The sequence below is a fragment of the Bos indicus x Bos taurus genome, chromosome 21 (assembly GCF_003369695.1).
Source record: "Bos indicus x Bos taurus breed Angus x Brahman F1 hybrid chromosome 21, Bos_hybrid_MaternalHap_v2.0, whole genome shotgun sequence".
NCBI lineage: Eukaryota > Metazoa > Chordata > Mammalia > Artiodactyla > Bovidae > Bos > Bos indicus x Bos taurus.
Window position 1 is genome coordinate 57,795,747 of NC_040096.1, and position 27,827 is coordinate 57,823,573.

Consider the following 27,827-nt stretch of genomic DNA (forward strand, 5'->3'; position numbering starts at 1 on the left):
TGCAACCCCATTGACTGCATCACGCCAGGCCTCCCTGTCCCTCACTATCTCCTGGAATTTGCCCAAGTTCATGTCCAGTGAGTTGGTGATGCTATCCAACCATCTTATTCTCTGCCACCCTCTTCTCTTGACCTCAATCTTTGCCAGCATTAGGGTCTTTTCCAATGAGCTGGCTGTTCGAATCAGGTAGCCAAAGTATTGGAGCTTAAGCTTCAGCATCAGTACTAGACCAGTACTAGAAACGACCAAAGGTCTCAACTCATCTGCTTTGGTCCTGTTATGTGGGGGATGGCAGGTTCTGGTAACTAAGGACAAGGACTTTCACAGGGTTCTCTAGGGGATTTGAAAATGAACTTTTGCTACTGCTGAATGATTGCTGATACTTGGAGAAGGCAGCTATGATTAGAAACTAAGAGTTTTTTGTTTTTGTTTTTTGGCTACACAGCTTGTGGGATTAGTTCCCTGACCAGGGCTTGAACCCCAGCCCCTGGCAGTGAGACTGCAGAATCCTAACCACTGGACCACCAGGAAAGTCCCAGAACTAAGAGTCTTTTAAGAACACACACGACACTGAGCTGGCCTCCTCCTCTTCCATGAGGGATAGACCCCCTTTGGGCTGCCTCTCATGACGGACACGTAGGGGTTGGCTGTGGCCCCTGACACCTCACCACTGCTGCAGCCTCTGTGCTCTCTGCACTCTTCTCTGCCCCAGCTCCTCCCCCAGGCCATCTCCACATATTCCACGTGGACTCCCACCCACCTCACCTGGCTTCTCCGCCACCAAACTGCTCTTGCCAAGCTCACTCACCTTCTCCATGGTGCTGACCCCAATCATCTTTTGAGCCTGATTTTCCAAAAATCTCTGAGCAGCAGCCACCACTGAGTTAACTTTGGGAGAGGGGTGGAATTGATCCTTCATCTCTTAACCTTTAACTTGAAAAAACACATGCAGGCAATTTTAAAAATTCAACCAGTACAGAAAGTATACAATTAACTTCCCCCCACCTGATTACAGTGCCTCTCTCCAGAGGATAGCTCTTGCAAATGCTAGGTTTTTGCAGATGTTTTTATGAATATAAAATTTATCATGTAGCTTCTTTTTCTCATCTTCTCAACTGGGGGTGTCCATATGCCCTGTTTTGCATTTGGCTTTTCACTTCATTCATTCTGAAGATCATATTTCACCCGTTTTGAACAGTCCCTCCTGCCCTTCTGAGAACCACACTGGTTTTTTTCTCTACCTGGTAGGCGGCCCTTGGTCAGCAACTCCCTCAAGCTGTTGGACCTGAAAGGTGGGAATTCCTCAAAGTTCCCCCTTGGCCTTCTTTTCATTTAAACTGTCTCCCTACATCACCCCATCTACTCCCGAGGCTTTCACTGCCACCTAATATGTGGTGGGCTATGGTCTATAGGGTCACAGAGAAAAGCGACTTGGCACGCACGCATGCATACATGTGGACAACTCCCACTGGCACCTCCAGCTTGGCCCTTGCTTCTGAGTTCCCGGCTCACATGGAATCACCAAGTGAACACGATCAACATTAAACTCATGGTTTTTCCCCTTGACCTGACTCCTCCCACTCTCTCCCCGTGCCTAAGCAACTCCCAAGTCCTGGAGATACTACTCCCTAACCAAATTCCTCTCTGCTCTGTTGGCTATCCAAGCTCTCCCCTGGAGGCTGCGCCAGCCTCCTGCCTTGTTTCCTGATCCACACCTGCTCCTCAGTCCTGTGATGTGGAACATACAAATCTGCTTACATTTATGTTCCTCTTGAAAACCCGGCAGCACTTCCTGTTGCTTTGAGGATCAGTTTCAAAATCCTCCGCCTGTCCTGGAAGGGCTGGAAAGATGGGCCAACCCACCTCTCTGCCAACCCTGGCTTCCCCAGTGCTTAGCCCTGGAAACTACTGGAAACCAGCTCCTCCTCGTCCTGGGACTCTTCCTTCACCTGCACTTTGATTCCACCTGGAAGGCTTCCCAGTCCTGGCACCAGTCAGAACCCCAGCTTACCTCTATAATACTGAGTCTTTTTTTTCCTTTGAGACCCTAGCATTCTCATGGCTGGGACTGTGACTGTCTTGCTTATTGCTGTGACCTCAGGGCCTAGCAGAGCCTGGCAGGTAGAAGATGCTCACTGGGTGAATGTGTGAAGACACAAATGCCACGCTTGTGCCTATCTCCACCCCCTGCACACTGTGGCCCTTTACCTGGGCACCATGCTTTCTGGTGTCAGTATAATACCGTGGTTGAGAACTTGGGCTCTGGTGCCAGAATGCCTGGGGTTTGAACTCAGGCTCTGCCAACTAACTAGCTGTGTGACCTTGGATAAAGCATTCAGGATCTCTGTGCTTTGGTTTTCTCATTTGTGTTGTTGTTCAGTCGCCAAGTCGTGTCCGCCTCTCTGCGACCCCATGGACTGCTGCACACCAGGCTTCCCTGTGCTAGAGTTTGCTCAAATTCATGTCCCTCGAGTTGGTGATGCTATTCAACCATCTCATCCTCTCTTGCCTTCTACTCCTAGGCACTAATAATAGTGTGTGATTCAGAGGGTTAAATAAAATAATACCTAAATCGTTGATTACAGGAAAAAAATCATCAAGTGCTTTGCACTGAATCCAGTGTGCTTCTCCTCCCTTTCATTCCCAGCCTCTGGTAAGCCAGCTTTCCCCTCAGTCACTATGTGCTGCTCTGGCTGTCTCTCTAGCTGCTTTAAGGCTTCTGAGAACAGGCATCCTGTCTGCTGCCTGCTGCTCCCCAGGCCCCTGGGAAAAGTGGACTCAACACTTGCTGCACTGAACAGAGGTTAAGGCTCAAAGTGGCTAGGGAAGCTGGCCTGGACGCACTTTTCCAGGGGAATCACAAGAACAGAAGTGAAAGCTGACTTATTCGATTTCCTGTTTGAGAATTTGAAGAAGCTCACCTCCAGAAACTTGAGGTTTTATCTTGATACCCCACAGTGAAACCTAAGATGGTTATAAAACATTGTGAGAATTGCCATAGTGAGGAACAAAGGGTGAAACGCTAGGATGGAACTTATTAGTGAAATGAATAAAGTTTTAAACAGTGATTTAACAAAATATGCAAATTGTAAAGATTTCTATTTTACATGTTCCCCCCCCAGAAAACTAGGCTCTAGATCATGACATCATTTCCCTTTCAAACTGAAAAATACTAATTAATGCTCGGAGTTTGAATCTAAGCCAGGTGTCTGACACTTGGAGGCCTGTGAATCTTGGGGTCTATCTGTGTCTCTCACCACAGCCCTTCCAGGCGCTCATTCCAGGTGCTGGGTTCATGTGGTCTGAATGCTGAAATCCCTCTGGAGGCCCCTGTGCAAGTTATTTTTGTTCAAAGTGTAAAATGAAATCTCTCAGGAATGCCCCCAATGACATCACAGGAAATTCTGAATTTGAATCAAATGAGAAGGTGGTTATTTCCAAGAAATCTGCTAATACTTAACACGTCTCTGAATACCTGAAGGCCAAGAGACAGAGGAGAAGTCCATCTAGAAAACCTCCCACTTTCTACTCTAGTGGTGGGGACAAAATCACTTCTGTAACTGAGGACTGTGTGCTACCTGCTAAAACAGACTGTATCCAACTCAGCGAGTTCTATCCAAGCCATTTATTTGAAACGCCAACTGTATGTAGGATAAAGTCAGTGTTACATGCTTGTCAGTAACAGTAGAAAAATAGAACCAGTGAAAACCTTTGTACAACCGTAATGGTACTCAAAAGAGAAATGGATCGATCGTTTTACAATGCTTCCCACAGACGAGTTCAAGTTCAGAGGTACCTAAATAAAAATACTATGTATTTCTTTAAAAAACACTATGTACAGTTGAAGCGTAAACAAGTTTTACAAAGTACTGGTTATGCAGGTTGTAGAAAACACTTGCATAGGACATGAAATCAGTTTTAAGAAAAATTTCTGAGCCTTTAGCATTGAAGGCACTTGACTTTATACCAGTAACAGCACAACCACAAGCAATGCAGTGTTGCAGAAGACACCACCTCTCTCGAGTGCAGACGTGGCGCATCAACAGCAAGTGGAGTTCAGGAAGTCTCCCTCTCAGCCACCCCACCTAAGAGCGAGGTTCCGTCCCACCTGCCCGTGGAACCCACACAGTCACGTGCAGGTTCACCATGAAGCTTCCAGAGCTCCTCTCAGCTCTTAAGACAGAACCCACGTAAACACGCAAACACAAGAGGTCACTTTCAAGATACACACTTGCGAGTCATCTTTCTACAGAAATGGCCACAGCATTATAATATTCAGAATATGGAAGATTGATTCATGGTCTGAGGGTTTTCTAGAGGAAAAAAAAAAATCAGACTTGCCAATACAATTACATAACAGCTATTGCAATCAATAGGACAAAGAAACAACTTAACATTTCATAGAACATTGTTTATACAATAGTGTTAATGGAAAAACAGCACGATACCCTTTAGTGTGTGACGGTAACTCTTTTAGTAAGGTTATCTGTAATGAGGTTTGAAAGTAAACTCCTTAGTAGACAAAGTAAACCACTGCAGAACGGGAGTAGCACCCATCACTGCTGCTTTAATAGGAACTTTCAACAGGAAGTTAAAGGTCAACCAAATAATTAAAAATGAAAAGTCAAACATTTCCCTTTGAGTTCAGTCCTAAGATAAAAACATAACTGCTTTAGAATTGCAAACAAGTATCTTATAAGTGTTTCATGAAACTTATTTTCCCTAAAAGGTAGATTTAAACATGAAAATACATATTTTGCCAAGTCGTTACTGAGACTTCCAGAGACCGACACACGGGGAGGGGTCAGCTTTGTGCCCCTGCTGAGGCCGTATGTGCTGGTTTCCCTCCATCAGTGGACTAGTGCTGTCCACTGCTACTCAAGTTTGAAGAACAAATCCAAAGAAAACCCAATGAACAAGTTTTTTTTTTAAGGAAGCATAAACAAGAATTAGGTAAAGTTTCACAGAGAGTTCAACAATAACAAAAAAACTCAAATAAAAAGAAGTCATTTAAAATCCTTAAAATCTACCTGGTTACCGAAATGTCAGGAGAGCTTAGGTCTAGGGATGTGCCTAGAAAAAGCTACAGGGGCACTGAGAAGGGTTATGCATGGTACGTGGACAAGGCCAATGATTATTTTTTCACGAGTAAGTTTTGCCTTTCTTGCTGCTATCTTTTCCCCTTAGGAGTCATACCTATGACTCTGAGCTGAAATTATTAATCAAGATCACAGAATTAAAACAAAAATATAAGAACAAGACCAACAGCATCTTGAAGAAACGTGGATCCTCTGCTTCCGCTCCAGGATCTAACTGGCATTCGCCAACCTCAACATGGCGGGCACCAAAAGTGGCGATTGTCTAATGGCCTGATTGTCCACGGCCTCAAGAGGAGATCTGGTGTGTTGAGATTTGGTTCTCAGGAAGTTTCTACACTGAGTAAAACACTAGGTCCTAGGGCCTAAGTTTCATATTATACACGTTAATTTCTCAGAGCAATCTTACTCAGACTTCACATTTATCTTAGTACAGCACTGAAAGATTTTAATGCTTAAGAAGCATTAAAAAAGATTGAAGAGATGGGGTCAAAAGCCAGAGGCATATAGCTATTCAACCTACCCTACTGACCATACTTCACGAGACACATTAAAAATCCATTAACCCTACCCTAACACAAAACCCACATCTGTTCACCTTCTGCAAGTCACAGCAGTCCACAGTCCCACAGCACATTTCTCTCTATACACAGTTCAGCCAGGTATGCTACCAAATTATTAAAAACAAACTTCATAAATTAAATAAAACTACAAACAGTGGGTCACTTCTTTTATATTTTGGGGACTCGAAAGAATATTTAATAAATTTTCAGAAATACGCCATGTGGGGCATCAATAGCTCTTATGTCTTTAAAAAAAAAAACAGGTTGGAGATCAGAAAGACTTCCCCACCAACTGTATCTACTCACTCTTAATTGCAGTACCAGCACAGCACAGTCTGAATTCAGAAGAGAAGTTTAAAACTGTATCAAGAGAATTCATGTCAACACATGTACATAAATACACCTTAAGGAATGTGATGGAATGAATATTTTTTGTTTCTGAGGGGAGACAGACCGAGATTAGTTTCAAAAGACACTGTCATCTTATTACAAAAGGTGAAACCTCCTAAAAATGAGAACAGAGTCCTAAAGTTTTTCATCTTAAAACAAAACAAAACAAAAAGGAGCCTCAGAGGCGATGATATGCAGCCAACCTCGCAGCAGCCTGGTGCTGACTCTGGGAGACCCAGGGCTTGGTGTGCAGCGTGGCCAACATGGACGGACGCATGGGCAGCAGCTAACTAGCCAGGCAGCAGAACGAGTGGCGGCGGTTTGCCGGTGTAGACAGATCAACTGACGCGTTCCCATCTTTGAGACTATCTACTGTTAGGATTTTTTAAAATGTCAGATTATTCCTGAGTGTGTATCCACAGGGTAAAGTAGGAAGAGACTGTAAGAGAAACTACAGTTTCGGGAAAAATCAGAGCTGCTGACATCCAATAGAAACCTATTTACTTAAAAGTGCATGTAATTCATTTATATGGTAGCTTGTAAAGGCTCCCTAGCCCTGCATAGTTTTAGAGTGAGTGTGAGTGATTCAGAGTTGTATATATGTATATACACATACACAGAGAGGAGGCTCCCGAACATCCCTCAAGTGAGGGGAGTGCTCAGAAAAGTCTCTTTTAATCTAAGTGCTACGGCTGTATGTGTGTTATGTGTAAAAATACAAAGTGAATGCTCAAATAATGTTGAAGTGATTTAAAAACTCAAATGCTAATATATTTACATTGGAGAGTAAGAAAAAAACAGTCCTTAGCTCACACATTGCCCTTCTAAGGGAAAGGATCTTAAAAGACCCCATGTGCTCAGTGGTTCAGTAAAATCCCAAACCAGCGTCCCCAGTGGAGTTCAAGTAGGACATGTAGTGTTTCACTGGAAAAAAAAATGGTTTTTCTTTTTTGGTGACAAAGCATTATGCATTATACAATAACTTTTTAAAGGACACCAAAATTCAGACACACTTTGAAAAACACTTAAAACATCTACTTACAAACAACAAATGACATCCGTAAGACTGAAGCCCTTTTGTTTTTTCTCCCCCCCACAAGAGAGCAGGACAACTGAAGGCAGCAAGCAGTCACTCCCCACTCAGCTGCTGAGTCGATGCTCAGAAGCAGCGATCCCGTAGTGCAAGCTTAAGTTACTAATTCCACTGCTTTAGGATTCCAAGAAAGCTGATCTCTTTCAAACCTCATCTAGTGAAACTCTAATCCACATGACCAGAACCTGCAGTGATTCTAACAGAGTCTGTAGTGTGGATAAAACAACAAGCTTTTGCCTGGATGCAGAAGGCTTTTCTCCTTCTTGTTCTTTCCTGAACCAGGAAAACTTCAGGATTCCTGATTGGACTCCTGCTGGAGGAATGCAGACCAGCTCCCAGGACTTATTTAAACAGGATGACATAAGATTTATGAAGACTGAGCAGGAAGGTTTCTGAACTGAAACAACTACAGAAAAGAGAGGAGCATTTTTGATGTGCTGTTCTTTGGAATTTCTATAATTAAAAAATAAACACAGAACTATTTCATAAGAAAATACATCTTAGTGTGCAATCCAATGCACGTGGAAATAGGTAGATGAAAGGTAAAATGCAAAAAAGTATGAAAATACAGTCCTTTAAATGTGGCAATAAAGTTTAACATACTGATATAAAACCAATACAGATAAAACAAAGGTACAAGTGCAAAAAAATCCCATTGTTTGTAAAGAGAGGGGAAAAAAAAAAAAGTGCCAGCTTGCTTGTTCTTAAAAATGCTTCCCCACACAATTGTTCAAACACAAAACAGACAGCAGATGCAGCATTCAAAATAACCCTCTTAGCATGCCATGTCTAATAAACATGTATATACAAAAACTAGAATAAAATAACGTGAAACTGAGTTATCAGCTGGCATCAATAAACTGGTCTCTAAGTTGTTGGGTTACATCATAAAATGGGATGTTTCACATCTCAGGCACGGACGACTTGGAGGTTGCTCTCAAAGGGCAGACTTTTTGTAGAGGAAGTCTGGCTTGCTGGGGGACCTCCTTCCTCTGCTGACTGAATCTTCCCTTTCCAAATCTGTATTTCGCTGAGCTCCATGGCCCAGGGACTCATCTGCCAGTCTTCTGCCGGATCTCTCTTCTGGAGCTTCAGAGCTACATGCAGAATGTGAAGGTCTGTTAGGAGTCAGCCCAAAAGTCAAGTCAGTTTCCACTGCTGCTCGCCCCCTGACATGGGCTGAACCACTGCCGGCATTTTCTGGGGCTGCCAAGGGAAAATCTGGCCGCTGGGGAGGCTGCTCAACAACGTCGAGGTGTATCGGCTCACTCTTCTGTCTGTGTGGATGCCCATCGGGGGGAAGTGGATATTCTTTCCTAGTTTCTTCCTGCTTTTTAGGCGAGGTCTGGCCTGGTAGGTAGGCTGACTTTAAGCCACTTGGTGATGCCTTATTGTGGCTATACAAATCGGGACCAAAATATCCACCTTGTGAAGGGGAGGGGGTACGTCTGCCAGGGGCAGGAGCAGATGGTCTGCAAGCAGCATTTGAGAAGTCGTAGAAATCCGGATATTCCTGCTGATTTTCTCGAGCATCTGTTTTTTGCTCTAGTGTGTGTTTCTTTCGAGATGTGTGTGTATGCCTCTGTGGAATACACGATAGATGCTGGGGAGGCCCTGGTCCTACTTCAGAAACTGCCTGGCTTAATTCTGTGTCCACAGCAAGTTCTGGAAGCCTCCTGTCCTTGAGTGACAGCGTGGATACACCCATGGCAATATCTGGCATTAGATCGTTTAGCACAGGTTGTGTGCACTGCAAACAGAAACAAACAGGGGGAAGGTTAAAAAGAAAAAGGCCTGTGACTCCCTCTTTTTCAAATGATGTTCACTGATTTTGTTTCCTCATTATAAAAATATATGCTTAATTTTAAGAATAATAAAAATATAGAAAACTGTAAGGCAAAACCCCCCCACAAAACCCCAAACCTTCCGGACTGAGATAACCACTGTTATTAACATTTTGAAGCAGTTCTCGCACCTTTTTATTTTGCACAAATATTAATTTTCATAAAATTTAATGCATATATAATACTGTCACTAAATTTTGAGATTTCTATTTAAATTACTGGATACTATTCCACTGTATTGATGAGGCATGACCACTTAACTATTCTTCCACTGTGAGACCTTAAGGCAGTTTCCAGTTTTTCATTATTATAATCGGGAGTGCAAGGAACATACAGATAAATTACCTTCAAAGGGAGTTTTATTTAATTATAAAGTAGTAGAACTTTTGTAACTGTGGCACTGAGGGCCAGGCCGATAAGATGGAAATTGGGTTTATCCAACACTATTAACCTTTGTTATTTCTTCTTTTTTGAGGGGTTGGAGTGGATAGCAGGGAGAACAGGCAAAAGGGTAAAAGGTGAGGAAGGACCATAATTTGACTCAAGCTGTACACTAGTCCAGTCATCTTTCAATGAAGACTCCCTGAACTAATATATGTATCTTTTATCTCTTATGTTGAATGCTACTGATAAAGTGTGACTAAGCAGGAAGACTTAAAAATCAATACTGTTTTTTTTCAAATGTATTATATACAACAGAAATTCAACCTTCAATGCAGTGCAAGATCAAGCAAGGAAGTCTTGCTTAATTTACTAGCAACTAGCGCTGGCAACTGTGATTTCCAATTAAATGAGTGCTCTGATCAAACAGCTTGCTGGAGGCAGAGACACTCATGAGGGTTAATATTCTGCCTATTTTATGAATGGGGAGTCTCCTGCCACACTGTTCCTGATGGTATGCTCAGCTACAAGTAGCTTCCCCTTCCGGCCCCACCAAAGCCTTTGGGAGAATAGCAGACTCTACAGAATAGAGGCCAAGAACAGACTCTAGACATGTGCTTGAAGAGTGCACTATGAAACCAGTAACAACATTACCTGTGTTGCCCAGTAACTCCACCCTGTCCAGACACCTGCACACGAACATAAGGGAAGGCACTCGCTTCTTCCCACCATACACATCTTGTCTCTTTTCTCTGGACTTTCTCATCCACCTACACTCTCTTTTTCTCTCCAACTTCCACACTCCTTAAGTCTATGCTTTCAGCTTGTCAGTAACACTCTGTGCACTGCTGAGTCCCAGGTAGGGGTCCTGGGGCCTAGGAAATTGCTTTTAACATTCCAGAGACTTTTAACTTCAGGTAAGTCACTGAAGTGCGAACTTACCACTTGTTTTTCAGATGCTATTGTTGCTGAGGCGGCAGCGGCAGCAGCAGCCACCGTCTGTCTCCCCAGTCCTGTGGTGTTGGTACAATCAGGGGCTGCCGCTTTCACACCTGGCAAGTAGACTGGAGGGGGGCCAGCTTTAGGGGCTGTTCTGGAGTGAAACAGTGAGTGATTACAGGGATAAGAAAACGAACGTGAAGGATGCTGACTGGGAGGTCTTTGCTTCCAGCCTGCTTTGAGCTGGTTATGGATTGGGGTTGCTGGCGGGTGGTAGGGAGGCGGTGGAGGGGGTAAGGGTGGATGGAAGGCCACGAAAGAGTCCAGATCTGTAAACATGGTTTCTGCAGTGGGGGTGCTGTTAACTCGACATCTCCCAGACTGTCTCATTGTCAAGAGTGGACTTTCATCTCCAAATCGTTCATCAGGAAAGAATTTGTGAGGATTCTAAGAAAGAATGGAGGGGGAAAAAGTTAAGATATTTGTTAGCAGATTTCCTGGACAGAAATTTGCAGGCTGAGAGAATTAAGTGAGTACCTAAGAAAACCACATTCAGTAAAAAGCACAACATATTTTTCTAGGCTTGAAGCTCAAGGAAAAATTACCTTAAAAACGGTGTAAAACAGTAGAGTGCAGCCTCCGTAGCTTAAAGTACAGCTATCAAGGAGAGCTGCTTAGCTGAATGCCCCAGAAAGCAGGTCAGTAATCTCTTGCAAATTATGTGATGATAAAAAACAGGAAATAAAACCTAATTCAAATATGTCTTTCCTAAGAAAATAAAAGTTCCATTAAAAACCAGAAGAAGAAAAGGCATACGAGTGAAGATCCTCCTAGAACTTTCTGATAAAACATCTGTACGCATTCAGTCTGAAATAAAAACTACAAAATACTACTATGTAGAAATAAGTTTGATTAATATTTTGATAAACATGGGGATACTTAAATTATACAACTTATACATTTAAGAGACCAAATTAAGATACAATTTAGAATGGCACAGAGAACAGAAATGAACAGAAAACAAGACTATTTTAGGGATGGAAACTACAGTAAAAATTGAAAATCAAGAACCTACAAATGGTCTGCTCCTTGCCTAGGGCTACCATACCACGTTCCCCTTTGAAAACTTAGGCTAAAATGGTTTGCAGTCAGTGGCATGAAAACAATGCAATCACTTGACCGATGAAATTAAATTTTATTTTAGTCTCTGCTTTAGTTGTGAAGATTACACATTTTATACAAAAATACTACTATTTTTTGTACTAAATAATTACTAGAATTGGGTTTCTTCCTGCTAGTAAAAAAAAAAAAAAGCACTCTACTCATTCTTTGATTCTCATGCTTATGTGGTTTGAACTATCGTGCAAAAAAACTTCTTGTAAAAGGGAGGAGAGAGGAGGAAAGGGGGGGCATCTGGAAGGTCTGTTAAGGATGTAGTAGGTCACAACCTGAAATCTAGTGACCAAACCAGGGAGAGAAAAGCAGCAGAATGTTCTCTCTTTCTCTTTCTCACTCTGTTGGGTGTACACACCATGAGCTTTTAGGGGTCACCATTTATGTGCTTATTATGTGCAAGAGACACAGCTGCTTTACATACAGCCACTCTTACCTTCACAATTCACTTTACAGGTAAAGAAACTGATGCTCAGAGAGGTTATATAACTCGCTCTAAGTTAACTAACTGGTAAGCACCATTGCAGGATATAAAACCAGTTCTCACTCCAGAGCCTGTGCCCCATCCACTCTACCATACTGCCTCTTACTGAGGGCTTTCAGGTCACCCAAGACACCAGGACAGTTGAAAAAGCACGTACAAAAGAAAAGGACAAGCTATGAGGGCTCCCTGGGATGTCTGAAAATACTGTCTGAGTTACAGTCAGGGCTCCTTGTATTTTTTTTTTTTCAGGTACAAAGCTGACTATCTAGACTTAGAAATCACAAATCGCAAATTTCAAAATATGACAAATAACACAAACGTTGCAAAATCCAAAAGAATACCACAATATTTTCATTATTAATAACAGCTGACAATCTAACTCAAGATTCCCTGTTTTAGGTAGTGGAGGGCTGCTTCCCACCTGCAAGAGTTCCGCTGCAGCATCGGCAAGCCCAAACTCCCTTAACACGCGGATCTGAATTTCATAGCTGACCGTGGCGCCTTCCCCGCAGTTGAGCGCGTAGGCCCTCTGCACCTGCTCAGTGTGCCGTAGCTCCTGCAGACGTCTGACCATGTCCTTCATAATGAGGAGGCGAGGAACTGCAAGAAGAGAGACAGTCTGTAGGCACAATGCCTGAGCTGCACAAGACCACCTACTGAGTGCAAAAAAGAAAAGCATGTGTTTTGCATCCTCATCAACTTTTGATAGCATTTTAATTTCCAGGAAAGATAGTAATTTATACACATCTAATTATTTTTTAGGGTTTTAAAATTTCACAGTGCCCCAAAGGCTCTTAGTCATACCAGAGCCCCTGAACTGCATTATGAGTTCACAGACTAAATACAATTTTACTTGCATATATTCTCTGCTGAATCTCACGATATTTCAAAAGTCTTTTAAATATATTCACTCTTTTATTCAAATAATCTTTGAGTCCTGACTATGCACCAGGGCTTCGACTCAGGTGTTAGGGTGCACAGAACAAAAGACGTGATCCCTATCCTTACAGAGCTCTGGTTTTAATGAAGTAAACAAAGTACACCAGCACAGCAGAGGGCCGCCAGTGATCGTAGAGAAAGATGTGCAAAGGATGCTGAAAGAACTGGAGGAAGGGCCCCAGTCCAGACTGGAAGCAGGCAGGGGAGGCTTCCTGGACCAGGTGAGCTCTGAATGGAGACTTGAAGAATGAGAGAAAACCAGGCTGGCAAATAACGTGGAGCCAAGGTTTTCTGGTCCTTTTCTGCAGAAGGACCAGGCACGTGTGAAACATGCAAGTGAGAGACAGCAAGGCACAATCGGATGGCACAGCCAGTAGACGGTACAAGCAGGAAGGGTAAGAGGAGAGAAGGCTAGAAAGAAGGGTAGTGGCAGACCATAAATGACCCTCTGTGTCATGATAAGGAATTTAATTTGTATCTGGGGAACAACGGGCAGTTGCTTGTGTGGGGGAATGAGAGGATCCGAGTTGTGTTGCAGTAACTGCATTCTGAGAGGAGTGGAAAGCAAGGGTTGGCAAACTATCGCCTGTAGGCTAAAACCACTCTGCCACCTGTTTTTGTAAATAAAGTTCTACTGGCTCACAGCCACACTCATCCGTTTAGGTATTGCGTATGGCTGCCTTTGGCCTATGACGGCAGAGCTGAGCATAGTCCAATAGAGACTGCATATCCCACAAAGCCCAAAATATTGACTACCTAGCCCTTCACAGAAGATGTCTGCCACACCCTGGTATAAAGGCTAGAGTGGGAGTAAGGTTAGACAGGTTCACAGGTTAGGAACCTGGACTAAGGATGCAGCAGAGGGCTGGGGAAGAGGGGACCATCTGTAAGTATTTATGAGACAAACTGACTTGAGTGGTCACTGATTATTAATTCTGGGAAAAGGGAGCTACTGTTTACTGAGTGCTTACTTTGTGCCATGCAAACTCCATATTCCTCACAGAGCTTCCTTAAATCTTCACAAGAACCCTAGAAAGGAGATATCCTCATTTCACAGATGAGGAAATTAATGCTCAGGGAAGTAAATGTCTTGTCCAAAGTCATACAAAGTGGCAGAGCCAGAACATGTGCCCAGGAGTCTTCTCCAAAAGCTAGACACCTTACATTAGCATGGTAAGCGAGGAAGGGAGAATTTTGATGGTACAAGCATAGGGCCACGTCTCATTAAACAACAGAAAGACAAGTCCTATTTTTCTGAGCATACTCAATTGTAGATCTCTTTGGGCTTTTGAGAGTGAGTTCTAAGGTTAAATTATACTGCTACTCAGTCGTATTAACTGAAGTTGATAAAGTCCATGATAATTACCAAAGGTTCAAAAGCTGCACAAACCAGCTACAGAAATACTTCTCTTCATACTGTTCATTCAATGTACACTTTATTAAATAGATACACAGCGGTCAAATCTGGTAAGGCAACAACCGATCAGAGGTTAGTTCTGGAATAAAACGAATGTGTTCAATTAAAAGTTCCGTCGTTATGTCTTTTACTATCCTTAACTGAAACGGAGACTTCTCAGCAAAAAAACGCACAGCATCATTTCCAGTAATGCTATAGTTTGCTGATTTTTTGGACTCCTGCAATGGTAACGGGCAAGAGCTATACATTTCTGACCCCCGAGATCTCTGTGGATTTTCTTGTTTTAGAAACTAACATGACAGCCCTTTGGTTAACGTCAGCACTAACTGACACTCAGATGTTTTCGGACATGACAATTATACCTCGATCAATAGACAATAAGATGGAAGCCTGAATTACAATGCATATAACATTCACAAAGCAGACCTTGGGAAACTGGATCTCCCAGAAACCAATGGTAATCACATTTTGAGAGGGCATATATAGACTCGAAGATCTAAGTTGATAGTACTCTCCCCAAAGAGTCTTATGAGAAACACCCTATGGTGATGAAAAGTCTGAATTCCTCTAAACCAGTGGTTCTCAACAGGCAGTAATACTGCCCCACAGGCACATTCGGCAGTGTGCAGAGACATGAAAATGCTTCCGTGAGGCTGTCACAAGGTGTGTGTGGGTGCACGTGCGTGTAAACACATGTGCAACTGGCATCTAATGAGTACAGGCCAGGGATGCTGCTCAACACCCTACAATGCAAAGGACAGCCTCCACAACAGAGAACTATCCAACCCTAACGCTCAACAGGGCCAAGGCTGAGAAACCCTGAGCTAAACTGAAAAACTGCACACATTTGTTACTGTAAAACAAAATACAAAACAAAAAACTTAGCTTATAAGAATTTCTTCTTTAATGAGAACAATGCATAAAGGGTATTGGAAGGTGGAAAGAATCAGCATGCATAGAGGGGTTACAGAATATGATCAGACTATTCACAAGGTTAACCGCCTTACCTGGGATTTCGTTTGCTACCACTGAAGGAGGGCTCGACTGGTTGCTGCTGATCTGCTGGTGGCTGATCATGTGGCAGCACTGAGGCACGGCATTGCTGACCATGTAAAGCGTGTCTGGCACGTTGGACATTCTAACCATTCGCAAACGCACAAGGTCTGTTTGTTCCACCATCATCTCGTCTAGCACTGACTGAAAACAATTCAGTATTAACAGAGTTAGTCAACCTTACACCTTTGTTACATCACATTTAGAGAAAGATTACTGCCATCATCACATAAAAAGGGAATTAATTTACTGTTTGCAGTGTATACAGCCTAAAATTAGTGGTAAACGGAGACAGTACTCTAACCTCTTTAATTTTTTCCCTACCTCTTCAATGTTTAAAGGAGTTTTCTGGAGCATCTTTGAAAAGAAATAATCATTTTCTGAAAAGCATGCTTTTAACAGGAGTATTTGAAATTTGAAGAAGGGATATAAAATTAATCAGAAGTGAAATTATACATAAAGTCACAGTAAAGAAAACAATGTAAATATGGACTAAATATCCTAGCCAATAAGAAATGCTCAAAATATAAAATATTAAAGACTGATATTAAATTCAACAGACCTACACATAAACACTTGTTAAATAAGCTTCAGATGAATCCACTTCAGCAAACTGCAGAACGGTCAAAATGGCATAATGTAAAACCATTCTCTGCATTTACTGTGGGCATTTATCCACGTATGCACGGGTACAGGAGGGCTGTCTGATCAGCTTGCGGCTGCTGTACTTTGAGACAGCAGAAAGGAGGGGAGATCTAGTTTATTATGGACCTTTTAGCACTAGACTCAACCTTCCACAGAGGCCTCACCTGCTCGAGTGACTTTAGGCACTGGACTTATTTCAGAAAGACCTGACCCAACCATTCTGCCTCCCCTGCCCACCTCACCGTTTCACAATTATTTAAAGTGTCAATTGCTTCCCAGGTGGTAAAGAATCTGCCTGCAATGCAGGAGACCCCTGTTGATTCCTGGGTTAGGAAGATCCTCGCCACCCATTCCAGTATTCTTGCCTGGAGAATTTCATGGACAGAGAAGTCAGGCAGGCTACCGAGTCAGACACTGAGCAACTTTCACTTTCAAAGTATGAATTACTCAATAAGGGGTAGATTATCAACCTCATCAATAAATCTCTCACAAATCCTTTCATATATGTATTTTAAACTAGGGCTACTCCAACAAATCCATTTTGAAGGAGATCAGCCCTGGGATTTCTTTGGAGGGAATGATGCTGAAGCTGAAACTCCAGTACTTTGGCCACCTCATGCAAAGAGTTGACTCATTGGAAAAGACTCTGATGCTGGGAGGGATTGGGGGCAGGAAGAGAAGGGGACGACAGAGGATGAGATGGCTGGATGGCATCACTGACTAGATGGATGTGAGTCTGAGTGAACTCTGGGAGTTGGTGATGGACAGGGTGGCCTGGCGTGCTGCAGTTCATGGGGTGGCAAAGAGTCAGACACGACTGAGCGACTGAACTGAAGTGAACTGACTCCAACAAATAAAAGGGAGAAAACTTTTAAGGTAACTATGTTTCTATATCCAAACACATTATTTTGCCTGTTAATTCATTTCATTAAGCTTAAAGGTGATTTCTGACTTTCAAAGACTGTCAGTTTCTCAAAAGGTCACACCGAAGCGCCTCGGCTGAACACGTCTAATAAAACTGCAGTATTTTATACTGCAGTATTTATCATATTTACTTGGAGAGTTATGTTATAAATGGCAATACAATATAATGTCAGCTTTTAATTTAATAGGCCTGAAATTTTGTTTTAGCTTGTACACTTTTTTGAACGCTAAATACAATTTCCAACAGTCACCCACTACAGAAATATGTTATAGGAAGTCATGGCATTTCTTTAGTTTACAAAAGGAAGAAAATATGTTTGCAGTCTTCTTTCAAACATTTTTCCCACCCTGAAGATAGCAACATACTGATGACCATTTCAGTAAAATGAAGAAGTTTTTTTCCAAGCTAACAATTTGCAAGAAAAACTAAGATGAGAAAAATGTAAAATACAACGTAATATGATTTAAGTTATAAATATGAAAACATGCTTGATAATTAAACATTAAACATAATTAAACTACTCTGGTGAGAAGTCAAAGCAGAATTTACTTTCACTTTCCTTATTAGGCTATTTCCAAATATTTAAATGATACTACAATAGATATCTTTGTGTTTATAGTTCATAATAAAGTAGTTTAATATCTTACCTTCGCTTCTTCTACGTAGGGAGAGAACAGCCGAGGACGAACATAGATTCCAGCATTTTTTTGCCGTAACCAGGCATTTGACTTTCCACCTTCTGTTGTAGGAAGCATATCTGATGGAGGAGTACTAATCAAGCCTCTTTTCATCTTGAAAAATAAATTATTTTTTAGAGAAACAGACATTTGTGTAGCACAATATTACTAAGATAAAAATAATTATACCTATAAGTCAACATGTTCAAACTTCACCATTTAAATATGAACTTAGGAATGCACATGAAACTTACACATACTTTGAATGTTTAAAAGTGTTTAAAGGATTCAGAAAGCCATAAAAAGGTACAACTTTCCATTTTTCTTTAAATAGAGAAATGATATTTTAAAAACAAGAGTTATATTAATTAAAAATATGAGTCAGGCTAACTTTCAGAACTCTAAAATAGAACCGATTTTTTTCCTTACTCATCTAGGAATTGATTCCTCCCCCAATCTATCCTCCACAAGACAAAACAAGCACATTCTTGGGCCTGTATCTACAGTACGAAGATAGCCAGTCTGCACAGTGATAGGGGCAGGGGCTCTAAGGAAAGAACTTGGCTCAAACCTTAACTCTCCATTCGATAGCCAGGTGGCCATGGACATCTTCTCTTACCTGGGCCTCACCTTAAGGACCCTGAATTAGCCCTGGAGATGGGACACTGCAGGACTAACTAAATGCAGTGGTCCTGTTGCTTCCACATCTATGCTGCTGCTGCTGCTGCTGCTAAGTCGCTTCAGTCATGTCCAACTCTGTGTGACCCCATAGACAGCAGCCTACCAGTCTCCACTTTCCCTGGGATTTTCCAGGCAAGAACACTGGAGTGGGTTGCCATTTCCTTCTCCAATGCATCAAAGTGAAAACTGAAATTGAAGTCGCTCAGTCGTGTCCAACTCTTCACGACCCCATGGACTGCAGCCTACCAGGCTCCTCCATCCATGGGATTTTCCAGGCAAGAGTACTGGAGTGGGGTGCCATTGCCTTCTCCAACATCTATGCCAGGAGAATATAAATCAAGTACTTTAGCCCATGAGGTGGCTGTGAGGAGGAAATGCCTGTGAGGAAGATAAAAGGCACCTGGCACAGTGCTTAACATATACTACATGAGCACTATGGCTAACAACCAATATTAGTAAACTTTTACTGGGGACTTATTATGTGTTGGGATTCCCTGATAACTCAGTTGGTAAAGAATCTGCCAGCAATGCAGGAGACCCCAGTTCGATACCTGGGTCGGGAAGATCCGCTGGATAAGGGATAGCCCACTCCGGTATTCTTGGGCTTCCCTTGTGGCTCAGCTGGTAAAGAATCTGCCTGGCAATATGGGAGACCTGGCTTCAGTTCCTGAGTTGGGAAGATCCCCTGGAGAAGGGAAAGGCTCCCCACTCCAGTATTCTGGCCTAGAGAATTTCATGGACTGTATAGTCCATGGGCTCGCAAAGAGTCAGACGTGACTGAGCAAGTTTCACTTTATTTATTATGTGTTAAGCATAGGATATTAACAACAGAGCTATATATTTTCTAAATCTATTAAACAAAAGTTCTAAAGTATTTTTCTGAACCAAACTGTATCTGGTTTTAGTCCCGGATTTTAAATGAAACCAAATACTGTTTCTAGTATTATTCTTATTAAATATAATAAACATCTCATTGGTGCATTAAAATTATGTTTAACTAATAAAATATAGCATTAGACATATTTTGAAAATAGGCAAAAAAAATCCTAACTCTAATTTGTTGTAAGTGTAGTACTGTAGATGTATTTCCTCCCAATCTTTTTTAGATAAATTTTTACCTAAATAAATTTTAGAATATATAAAAGTACATATTTTTTTTAGGACAGCAAAATACTCTGTCAAATAGTTATGCTATAACTTACTTCCCCTGTTATTGGACATTTAGGTTATTTCCAAATATACTTAACGATAATGCTACCAATGTACCAGGTACACTTCCCCATCAGATCAGTAATATTATTTTAAAAATTAGTGACCTAATAGGTAAAAAAAGTGGTAACTTTTTGTCTTATTTTGCTTTCTTTACTTTATATGTGCTTACTAGCGACACTGAACATCCTTTTAATCAGAGGTTCCATAAATATTTGTTTTCTTCTAGTTTTTCCATGTTTCAACTTAATATTTAATTCTTCGATCTAATAGGGATTAATTTTGTGTGCAAGTGAAATGAGGATTTAACTTAAAGCACATTTCTTCCCTCCCCAACTGATGGCTTACTTTAGCACGGTTTGTGATAGCTTGCTTATTATATGTTTAATTCTTATATTAATTAGCCTCTTCTTCTGGGCTGTTTTGTCTTCTCTATTATGCTAGCATCACAGACTGACTCTTAAAAGAGTTTTAAAATATATTTTACATTATGGAAGAGTTGTTGTTCGGTTACCCAATCATGTCTGACATTTTTGTGACCCCCATGGACTGCAAAATGCCAGGCTTCCCTGTCCCTCATCATCTCCTGAAGTTTGCCCAAGTTCATCTTCATTGCATTGGTGATGCTATCCAGCCATCTCATCCTCTGACACCCTCTTCTTCCTCTGCCCACAATCTTTCCCAGCATCAGGGACTTTTACAATGAGTCAGCTGTTTGCATCAGATGACCAAAATACTGGAGCTTCAGCTTCAGTATCAGTCCTTCCCATGAGTATTCAGGGTTGATTTCCCTTAAGATTGACTGGTTTGATTTCCTTGCTATCCAAGGGACTCTCAGGAGTCTTCTCCAGCACCACAGTTCAAAGGCATCAATTCTTTGGCGCTCAGCCTTCTTTACTGTCCAGCTCTCACAAGTGTATGTGACCACTGGGAAGATCATAGCCTTGACTATATAGACCTTTCCCAGCACAGTAATATCTCTGCTTTTCAATATACTGTCTAGGTTTTTCATAGTTTTACTGTCAAGAAGCAACTGTCTTCTGATTTCATGGCTGCAGTCACCATCAGCAGTGATTTTGGAGCCCAAGAAGAGGAAATCTGTCACTACTTCCACCTTTTCCCCTTCTATTTGCCATGAAGTAATGGGGGCAGATGCCATGATCTTAGTTTTTTTAATATTTTAAGCTGGCCCTTTATTATCACTCCTTATTTTTCTTTTTTCTTTTAGAACTAAAAAAATTCTTATCAGTTTTTTTCTAGATGACTTTTACAATGTTTCCGTGCAGTTGGAAAAAACTATTACGTTTACAGTATCTTATTAAAGTTATAAACCAATCTGTGAAGAGTATTTTTCCCAACCATAGTAGTAGTGAAAGTCGCTCAGTTGTGTTTGACTCTTTGCGACCCCATGGACTGCAGCCCACCAGGCTTCACCATCCATGGAATTCTCCAAGCAAGAATACTGGAGTGGGTTGCCATTTCCTCCTCCAGGCTGTCAACCATTAATTGGAGCAATTCTTATAGTCTAAAAAAATTCACATAAAAACTGTGAAAGTAACATGATCAATCAGCTCCATTAATTTTTACCTGAAACACAATTACAGGATTCATTTACCCCTTTTACACTGAACCAATCTCTTCCTCTCTTGCTCTCTGATTTACTGCTATTCTTAAGAAAGTCTCCAAAGTAACTTCTACTCTTTCCATTTAAAATGAGGACTACTTGATCTACACTGATCAATTGCTGGATTAACTCCATTTAGAGACTATATTTTTGCAAAAGTAAGACTGATACACCCAACTCAAGTCTCATCCACCAAATATTTATTTGTGCCATGTGCCAGATACTGGGGACCTAACACAGTACAAAACAGACATCTGTGTCTTCATGGAGTTTAGTCTCATGATACTCCATTAGGAGAAATTATTTACAAGGATTAAAAAAAAAGACATATTATTTTCATGAAAGGGATAAATGAAGAAAGATACTTACTGCATCACTTAGGACTTCACTGTTTATAGGCAAGATGTGTTCAATTCGCACAAAAGGTAAGAGAGAGGAAAGGATCTCTCTAAGCTCTTCGATGTCCAGGTCCCGTCTTTTCACACCTCTCTTGTTCACACTGTGAGCAGTGCCACTCAGTAAGTTTGGCTCTATGACAGAAACGGAAAATGAGAAGTCTCCACCCAAATTCAAATTTCCAGAGAAAGGCTCTCTTTTTTCTCTAAGTATACTTTCAGTAATCTTCTATACTAAATTTACCTGCTCTAAAAAGTGCTATACATACATTACTTTTATGGCTTAAGAAGTTTCCCTAATAGATATTCTTGGACAAAGAAAAAGCATAGTGTCAATAGTGCGGTAACATTCTTTACAATTGTTCTGCATTAAAGAAGACACAATTCTTTTCTGCATACTAACTCAAAGGAGAAAAACAATCTATTAAAATCTAGTTTGATCAAAGTCTTTTTCTTAATGTTCCTCACTTTTGGGGCTAGTTTTTTTTATCTTAATACAACTTACAATAAGGGTAATACAGAACAAATGTTATTTCTGGTAACTGTAAGTTATGAGTATGCTCATTAGGCTACTATATAGATTTAATAGGAATTTAATGAGTATCTAAAATTATATCACCTGATACCTTAAAGCAGCAAAACCTAATGTACACTCTATTTAACTTTAAGAATTTTATGAGTCTCCTAAATTTCGACAGAAATATTAATGCATAAAAGTTCACGTGTAATATATTCCACTGTCCAGAGCAGAGAATAATGTTTTTTTCATGGGGTTTTAGTGGAAGAGGAAGATCTGAAGTATATATATGGTTTTTGAAAGTGAGGTGGGAAGGAAAACAACATATTTGAGGAATTTTTAATCATATCTTTAAACTAGGGGGCTATATATATATATTTTTTTTGCTTAAAAATAAGATCTTTATCATTCAAAATATAAATGCTGGATTTTCCCCACAAACACTACAGGTAAACTGATCTTTTCCCTTAAATAATGTGATAAAGAGATATTGTTTTTTGAGAGGCTTATTAAAATTGTTGCCAGTGTGTGGAAAAGGGTTTTTGTTCTTGCCTTGTTATGCTTTGGATTCAATATGTATATAAGGCACTGCTTTTCAAAAGAAATTTTTTCTCAAAGTAGTGGTGTCCTGTTTTCAAACGTAATATTACATGAAACCCCCAGATATGTACCAGGTAAGGGCAGAAACCTTATCCGTGAAAGTGACTGAGACAAAGGTGCAGTCTGGTTTGTGCAGTGTCTTTCTCATCTCTGTGGAAGAGCCTCCCATTCTAACCCAGCCAGAAAACCATGAAACAATGGAAATTTTATCAAGGATGTTCATTATCTGCCCAAAATAAATATGGCATATCATCACCAGCTTTACATCAATAAACAAGCCTTTGATGATTATGGAGCACTATATGCACTGGGGTGGTATTGTTCTATAAAGCCACCACAACAATTAGTGAATACTGAACCACTGCTTCTAAAGGAAACACACAGTTAGGTTCCTTTGAGCCTCTGGTCACAATACTTTTGTCAGCCAATGAGGACAAAGCCTTGTTTTATGTATGTTTCTGTTTAGGGACATCTTGTTAGTATATATTGTTGATTCTTTAACAATGAGCTCACAGCCAACAGCACTGTAACTCATGCACCTGAACAATGCTTATCTAACACATATTTTCTCCGTAAGGCACATCATAGCCCTCTTGGACTTAGGAACACTAGACAGTATTAATAGTATTACATTTGGAGGCTATCTTAGACAGTGGGTTTACCAGAAAATCCCATTCAGATGTAAAAAACACAGCACTAAAAAGACTATGAAAAGGACACTTGTTTGAACATTGAAGATGGCAGAGTATCACTTTGCTCTACCATAAGCTGGAAATGTATGGCATTCTGTGCATCTCTGCAAATGATTAAAAGTGTCATGAGTACTGATTTGGGGATCATAAATAAATTTTAGCAAGTAGGTGAATTTGCAAATTTAGAATCTGTAAAACAGCAGCATAGGCTGCATACTGGCATTTCAAAAATGTCCTAAATTAACAGTTGTGGTTTTTATATTTAAAAAATTTCAAATCTGAAACTGTGAAAGGCTTCGATTAAAGGCCTGAAACTGCAGGCCACAGATTAAATTAGAATTAAGATAGGAGGACTGCTTTTGTTTCCTAGAGTCTGGCAGCAGTATATTAAAGGCACACTATAAAATGATTTGAAGGCAGGTTCAGCTTTACTTTTTAAAAATATTTTAAAATGTGAGAAGAACAACTCTAAGTATACTAAAAAACACTGACTTGAACACTTCAAACATAAACTTTATGGTATGTAAATTTATCTATATAAAGCTGTCAAAAATGAGAGGAAAGGGAAACCTGCATTTAATTTTTTAAATTAAAATATTTTGATTTGGGTTCACTATATAGACAAACACAAAATTATATGAAGTCACACAGGTGGGTGGGCTCACCCTAGATAGAGATGTAAGATTGCTACATAAGCACAAGCTCCCACAGTTAAGACCACGAGCGACACGTGGTGCTTGCGTCTCTTCTGCAGTATCCCCTACTTGGAGGCCATGCAAAAGTATCATTTCTCCTTTACCTTTCACAAAAAATTCAAATAAACAACAAACATGCTTCCCTTTGGTAGTCATATATTTTTTTTTTTCTCGAGCAACATTCACATAACATAAAATTTACCATTTTAACCATTTTAGAGTGTACAATGTAGTGGTTTTTAGTACATTTAGAATGCTATGCACTTATCACTACCACCTAATTCTAAAATATTTTCATCAACAACATGCCTTTGTAACACTTTACTCATTAATTGAAAAACTACACTTTAATACTTTTATAAATGATTCAACATACATTATTAAACACACAGAAAGAGAATACTAAGAGCTACAGTTTAAAGTGCAAAATTAAACTTTCTGATATGTTTATTTCTAACCAAGTATACCCTTTCCACTAAAGGATTTTACTGATTTAAATATTTCTATTTTCACCAGGCAACAGTGGTAACTGTCAAGACTGATGTGCAGCATACACTTTAGTAACTTTTGGGAAAAACTTACAGTTTCAAGCTAGTTTTCTGAGCTTACCTCTGTCTGCTATTCTCTTCATTAACTGATGCTCACCCCATTTAATCAGATATTTAAGGATATCTTGTTCACTTGCCTATAATAAAAAAGTTTATATTTATTTTAGTGCAAACAGATAGACATTAATCTCATTAAAGACTCTTCTTATGTCATAAAGTACATACAATGTGCAACATGCCACGTTTCACTCTTTACACTGGCTGTTTCAAATGTCTGACCTAAACCTGTGGTATACCAGGAAGCAAATACACAGACCCAATTATATACATTTGGTCCAGTAACCTCACTCTTGGCTCAAATTAAATTTTTACTCTTATTTTCATCTTTATTTGTTTTTTAAACTGTTTTCTTTCCCTGTTTTAAATTTACCTTACTATATGGTTTCTATACAGCTGCCTTAAATTCTTTTGGGGACAAGATGGAGATAAATACATGAAAGTAAAAGTGTAAAGATACAGCGTGACTGCTGTCTCCTGGAGGAGCAGAAAAAAACAAGTATGGCAACTTGTCTTGGCAGAAGACACTATGATCTCCACGAAGTATGCTACTGATTGGTGAAGGACCCCTCAGGCATAGTCTGTGAAATGGCAATGTGCTTCTCATTTCTTTGTACTGCATTTAAAATCTTAGGGCATAATCCAGGTTGCTCTCCAAGTTTTTTACATTCCAAGAAGAAATGCAAAGATTCTAAACAATCATCCAGTTCAGTTCAGTCCCTCAGTTGCGTCCGACTCTTTGCGACCCCATGGGCCAACTCATCCTCTGTTGTGCCCTTCTCCCACCTTCAATATTTCCCAGCATCAGCATCAGTCCTTTCAATGAATATTCGGACTGATTTCCTTTAGGATGGACTGGCTGGATCTCCTTGCAGTCCAAAGGACTCTCAAGAGTCTTCTCCCCAACACCACAGTTCAAAAGCATCAATTCTTCGGCACTAAGCTTTCTTTATAGTCCAACTCTCGCATCCATACATGACTACTGGAAAAACCATAGCTTGATTAGATGGACCTCTGTTGGCAAAGTAATGTCTCTGCTTTTTAATATGCTATCTAGGTTGGTTATAACTTCTCTTCCAAGGAGCAAGAGTCTTTTAATTTCATGCCTGCAATCACCATCTGCAGTCATTTTGGAGCCCCCTCCCCACCCAAAAATAAAGTCTCTCACTGTTTCCCCATCTATTTGCCATACAGTGATGGGACTGGATGTCATGATCTTAGTTTTCTGAATGTTGAGTTTTAAGCCAGCTTTTTCATTCTCGTCTTTCAGCTTAATCAAAAAGCTCTTTAGTTTCTCTTTGCTTTCTCCCATAAGGGTGGTGTCATCTACATATCTGAGGTTATTGATATTTCTCCTGGCAGTCTTGATTCCAGCTTGTGCTTCATCCAGCCCAGCATTTCTCATGATGTACTCTGCATACAAGTTAAATAAGCAGAATGACAACAAACAACCTTGACGTACTCCTTACCCAATTTGGAATCAGTCCATTGTTCCATGTCCAGTTGTAACTGTTGCTTCTTGACCTGCATACAGATTTCTCAGGAGGCAGGTAAGGTGGTCTGGTATTCCCATCTCTTTCAGAATTTTCCACAGTTTGTTGTGATCCACACAGTCAAGACATTTGGCATAGGCAATAAAGAAGAAATAGATGTTTTCTGGAACTCTCTTGCTTTTTTGATGGTCCAATAGATGTCGACAATTTGGTCCCTGGTTCCTCTGCCTTTTCTAAATCCAGCTTGAACATCTGGAAGTTCACGGTTCACATACTGTTGAAGCCTGGCTTGGAGAATTTTGAGCATTACTTTGCTAGCATGTGAGATGAGTGCAATTGTGCGGTAGTTTGAACATTCTTTGGCATTGCTTTTCTTTGGGATTGGAATGAAAACAGACCTTTTCCAGTTCTGTGGCCACTGCTGAGTTTTCCAAATTTGCTGGCATACTGAGTAAAGCACTTTCACAGCATCGTCTTTTAGGATTTAAAATAGCTCAACTGGAATTCCATCACCTCCACTAGCTTTGTTCATAGTGATGCTTCCTAAGGCCCACTTGACTTCGCATTCCAGGATGTCTGGCTCTAGGTGAGTGATTACACCATCATGGTTATCTGGGTCATGAAGATCTTTTTTGTGTTGTTCTTCTGTGTATTCTTGCCACCTCTTCTTAATATCTTCTGCTTCTGTTAGGTCCATACCTTTTCTGTCCTTAATTGTGCCCATCTTTACATGAAATATTCCCTTGAAGAATCTCTAATTCTCTTGAAGAGATCTCTGGTCTTTCCCATTCTAGTGTTTTCCTCTATTTCTTTACACTGATCACTGAAGAAGGCTTTCTTATTTCTCCTTGCTATTCTTTAGAACTCTGCATTCAAATGGGTACATCTTTCCTTTTCTCCTTTGCCTTTTGGATCTTTTCTTTTCTCAGCTATTTGTAATACCTCCTCAAACAGCCATTTTGCCTTTTTGCATTTCTTTTTCTTGGGGATGGTCTTGATCACTGCCTCCTGTACAATGTCACAAACCTCCGTCCATACTTCTTCAGGCACTCTATCAGGTGTAATCTCTTGAATCTATTTGTCACTTCCACTGTATAACTGTAAGGGATTTGATTTAGGTCATACCTGAATGGTCCAGTGGTTTTCCCTACTTTCTTCAATTTAAGTCTGAATTTGGCAATAAGGAGTTCAGGATCTCAGCCATAATCAGCTCCCGGTCTTGTTTTTGCTGACTGCATAGAGCTTCTCCATCTTTGGCTGCAAAGAATATAATCAATCTGATTTTGGTGTTGACCATCTGGTGATGTCCATGTGCACAGTCTTCTCTTGTGTTGCTGGAAAAAGGTGTTTGCTATGACCAGTGCATTCTCTCGGCAAAACTCTGTTAGCCTTTGACCTGCTTCGTTTTGTACTCCAAAGCCAAATTTACCTGTTACTCCAGGTGTTTCTTGACTTCCTACTTTTGCATTCCAGTCCCCTATAGTGAAAAGGACATCTTTTTTGGGTGTTAGTTCTAAAAGGTCTTGTAGGTCTTCATAGAACCGTTCAACTTCAGCTTTTTCAGCATTACTGGTTGGGGCATAGACTTGGATTACTGTGATATTGAAAGGTTTGCCTTGAAAACGAAGAGATCATTCTGTCATTTTTGAGATTGCATCGAAATACTGCATTTCATACTCTTTTGTTGACCATGATGG

The 27,827-nt window shown here is 40.5% G+C and overlaps 1 protein-coding gene across 1 annotated transcript in view; it reads right to left on the reverse strand.

Annotated features, from left to right (window-relative positions):
* Nucleotides 1-3,610: 3,610 nt before the first annotated feature.
* Nucleotides 3,611-27,827, reverse strand: part of BTBD7 (BTB domain containing 7) — an 88,157-nt gene continuing 63,940 nt past the window's right edge. The window contains exons 5-11 of the mRNA XM_027522072.1: nt 24,642-24,717; nt 21,503-21,663; nt 17,590-17,733; nt 15,327-15,516; nt 12,385-12,563; nt 10,310-10,753; nt 3,611-8,892 (exon numbers count right to left, since the gene is read on the reverse strand). Coding sequence (XP_027377873.1) covers nt 8,080-8,892; nt 10,310-10,753; nt 12,385-12,563; nt 15,327-15,516; nt 17,590-17,733; nt 21,503-21,663; nt 24,642-24,717 — 2,007 coding nt within the window. The 3' untranslated portion in view covers nt 3,611-8,079. The remainder of the gene's footprint in view (nt 8,893-10,309; nt 10,754-12,384; nt 12,564-15,326; nt 15,517-17,589; nt 17,734-21,502; nt 21,664-24,641; nt 24,718-27,827) is intronic.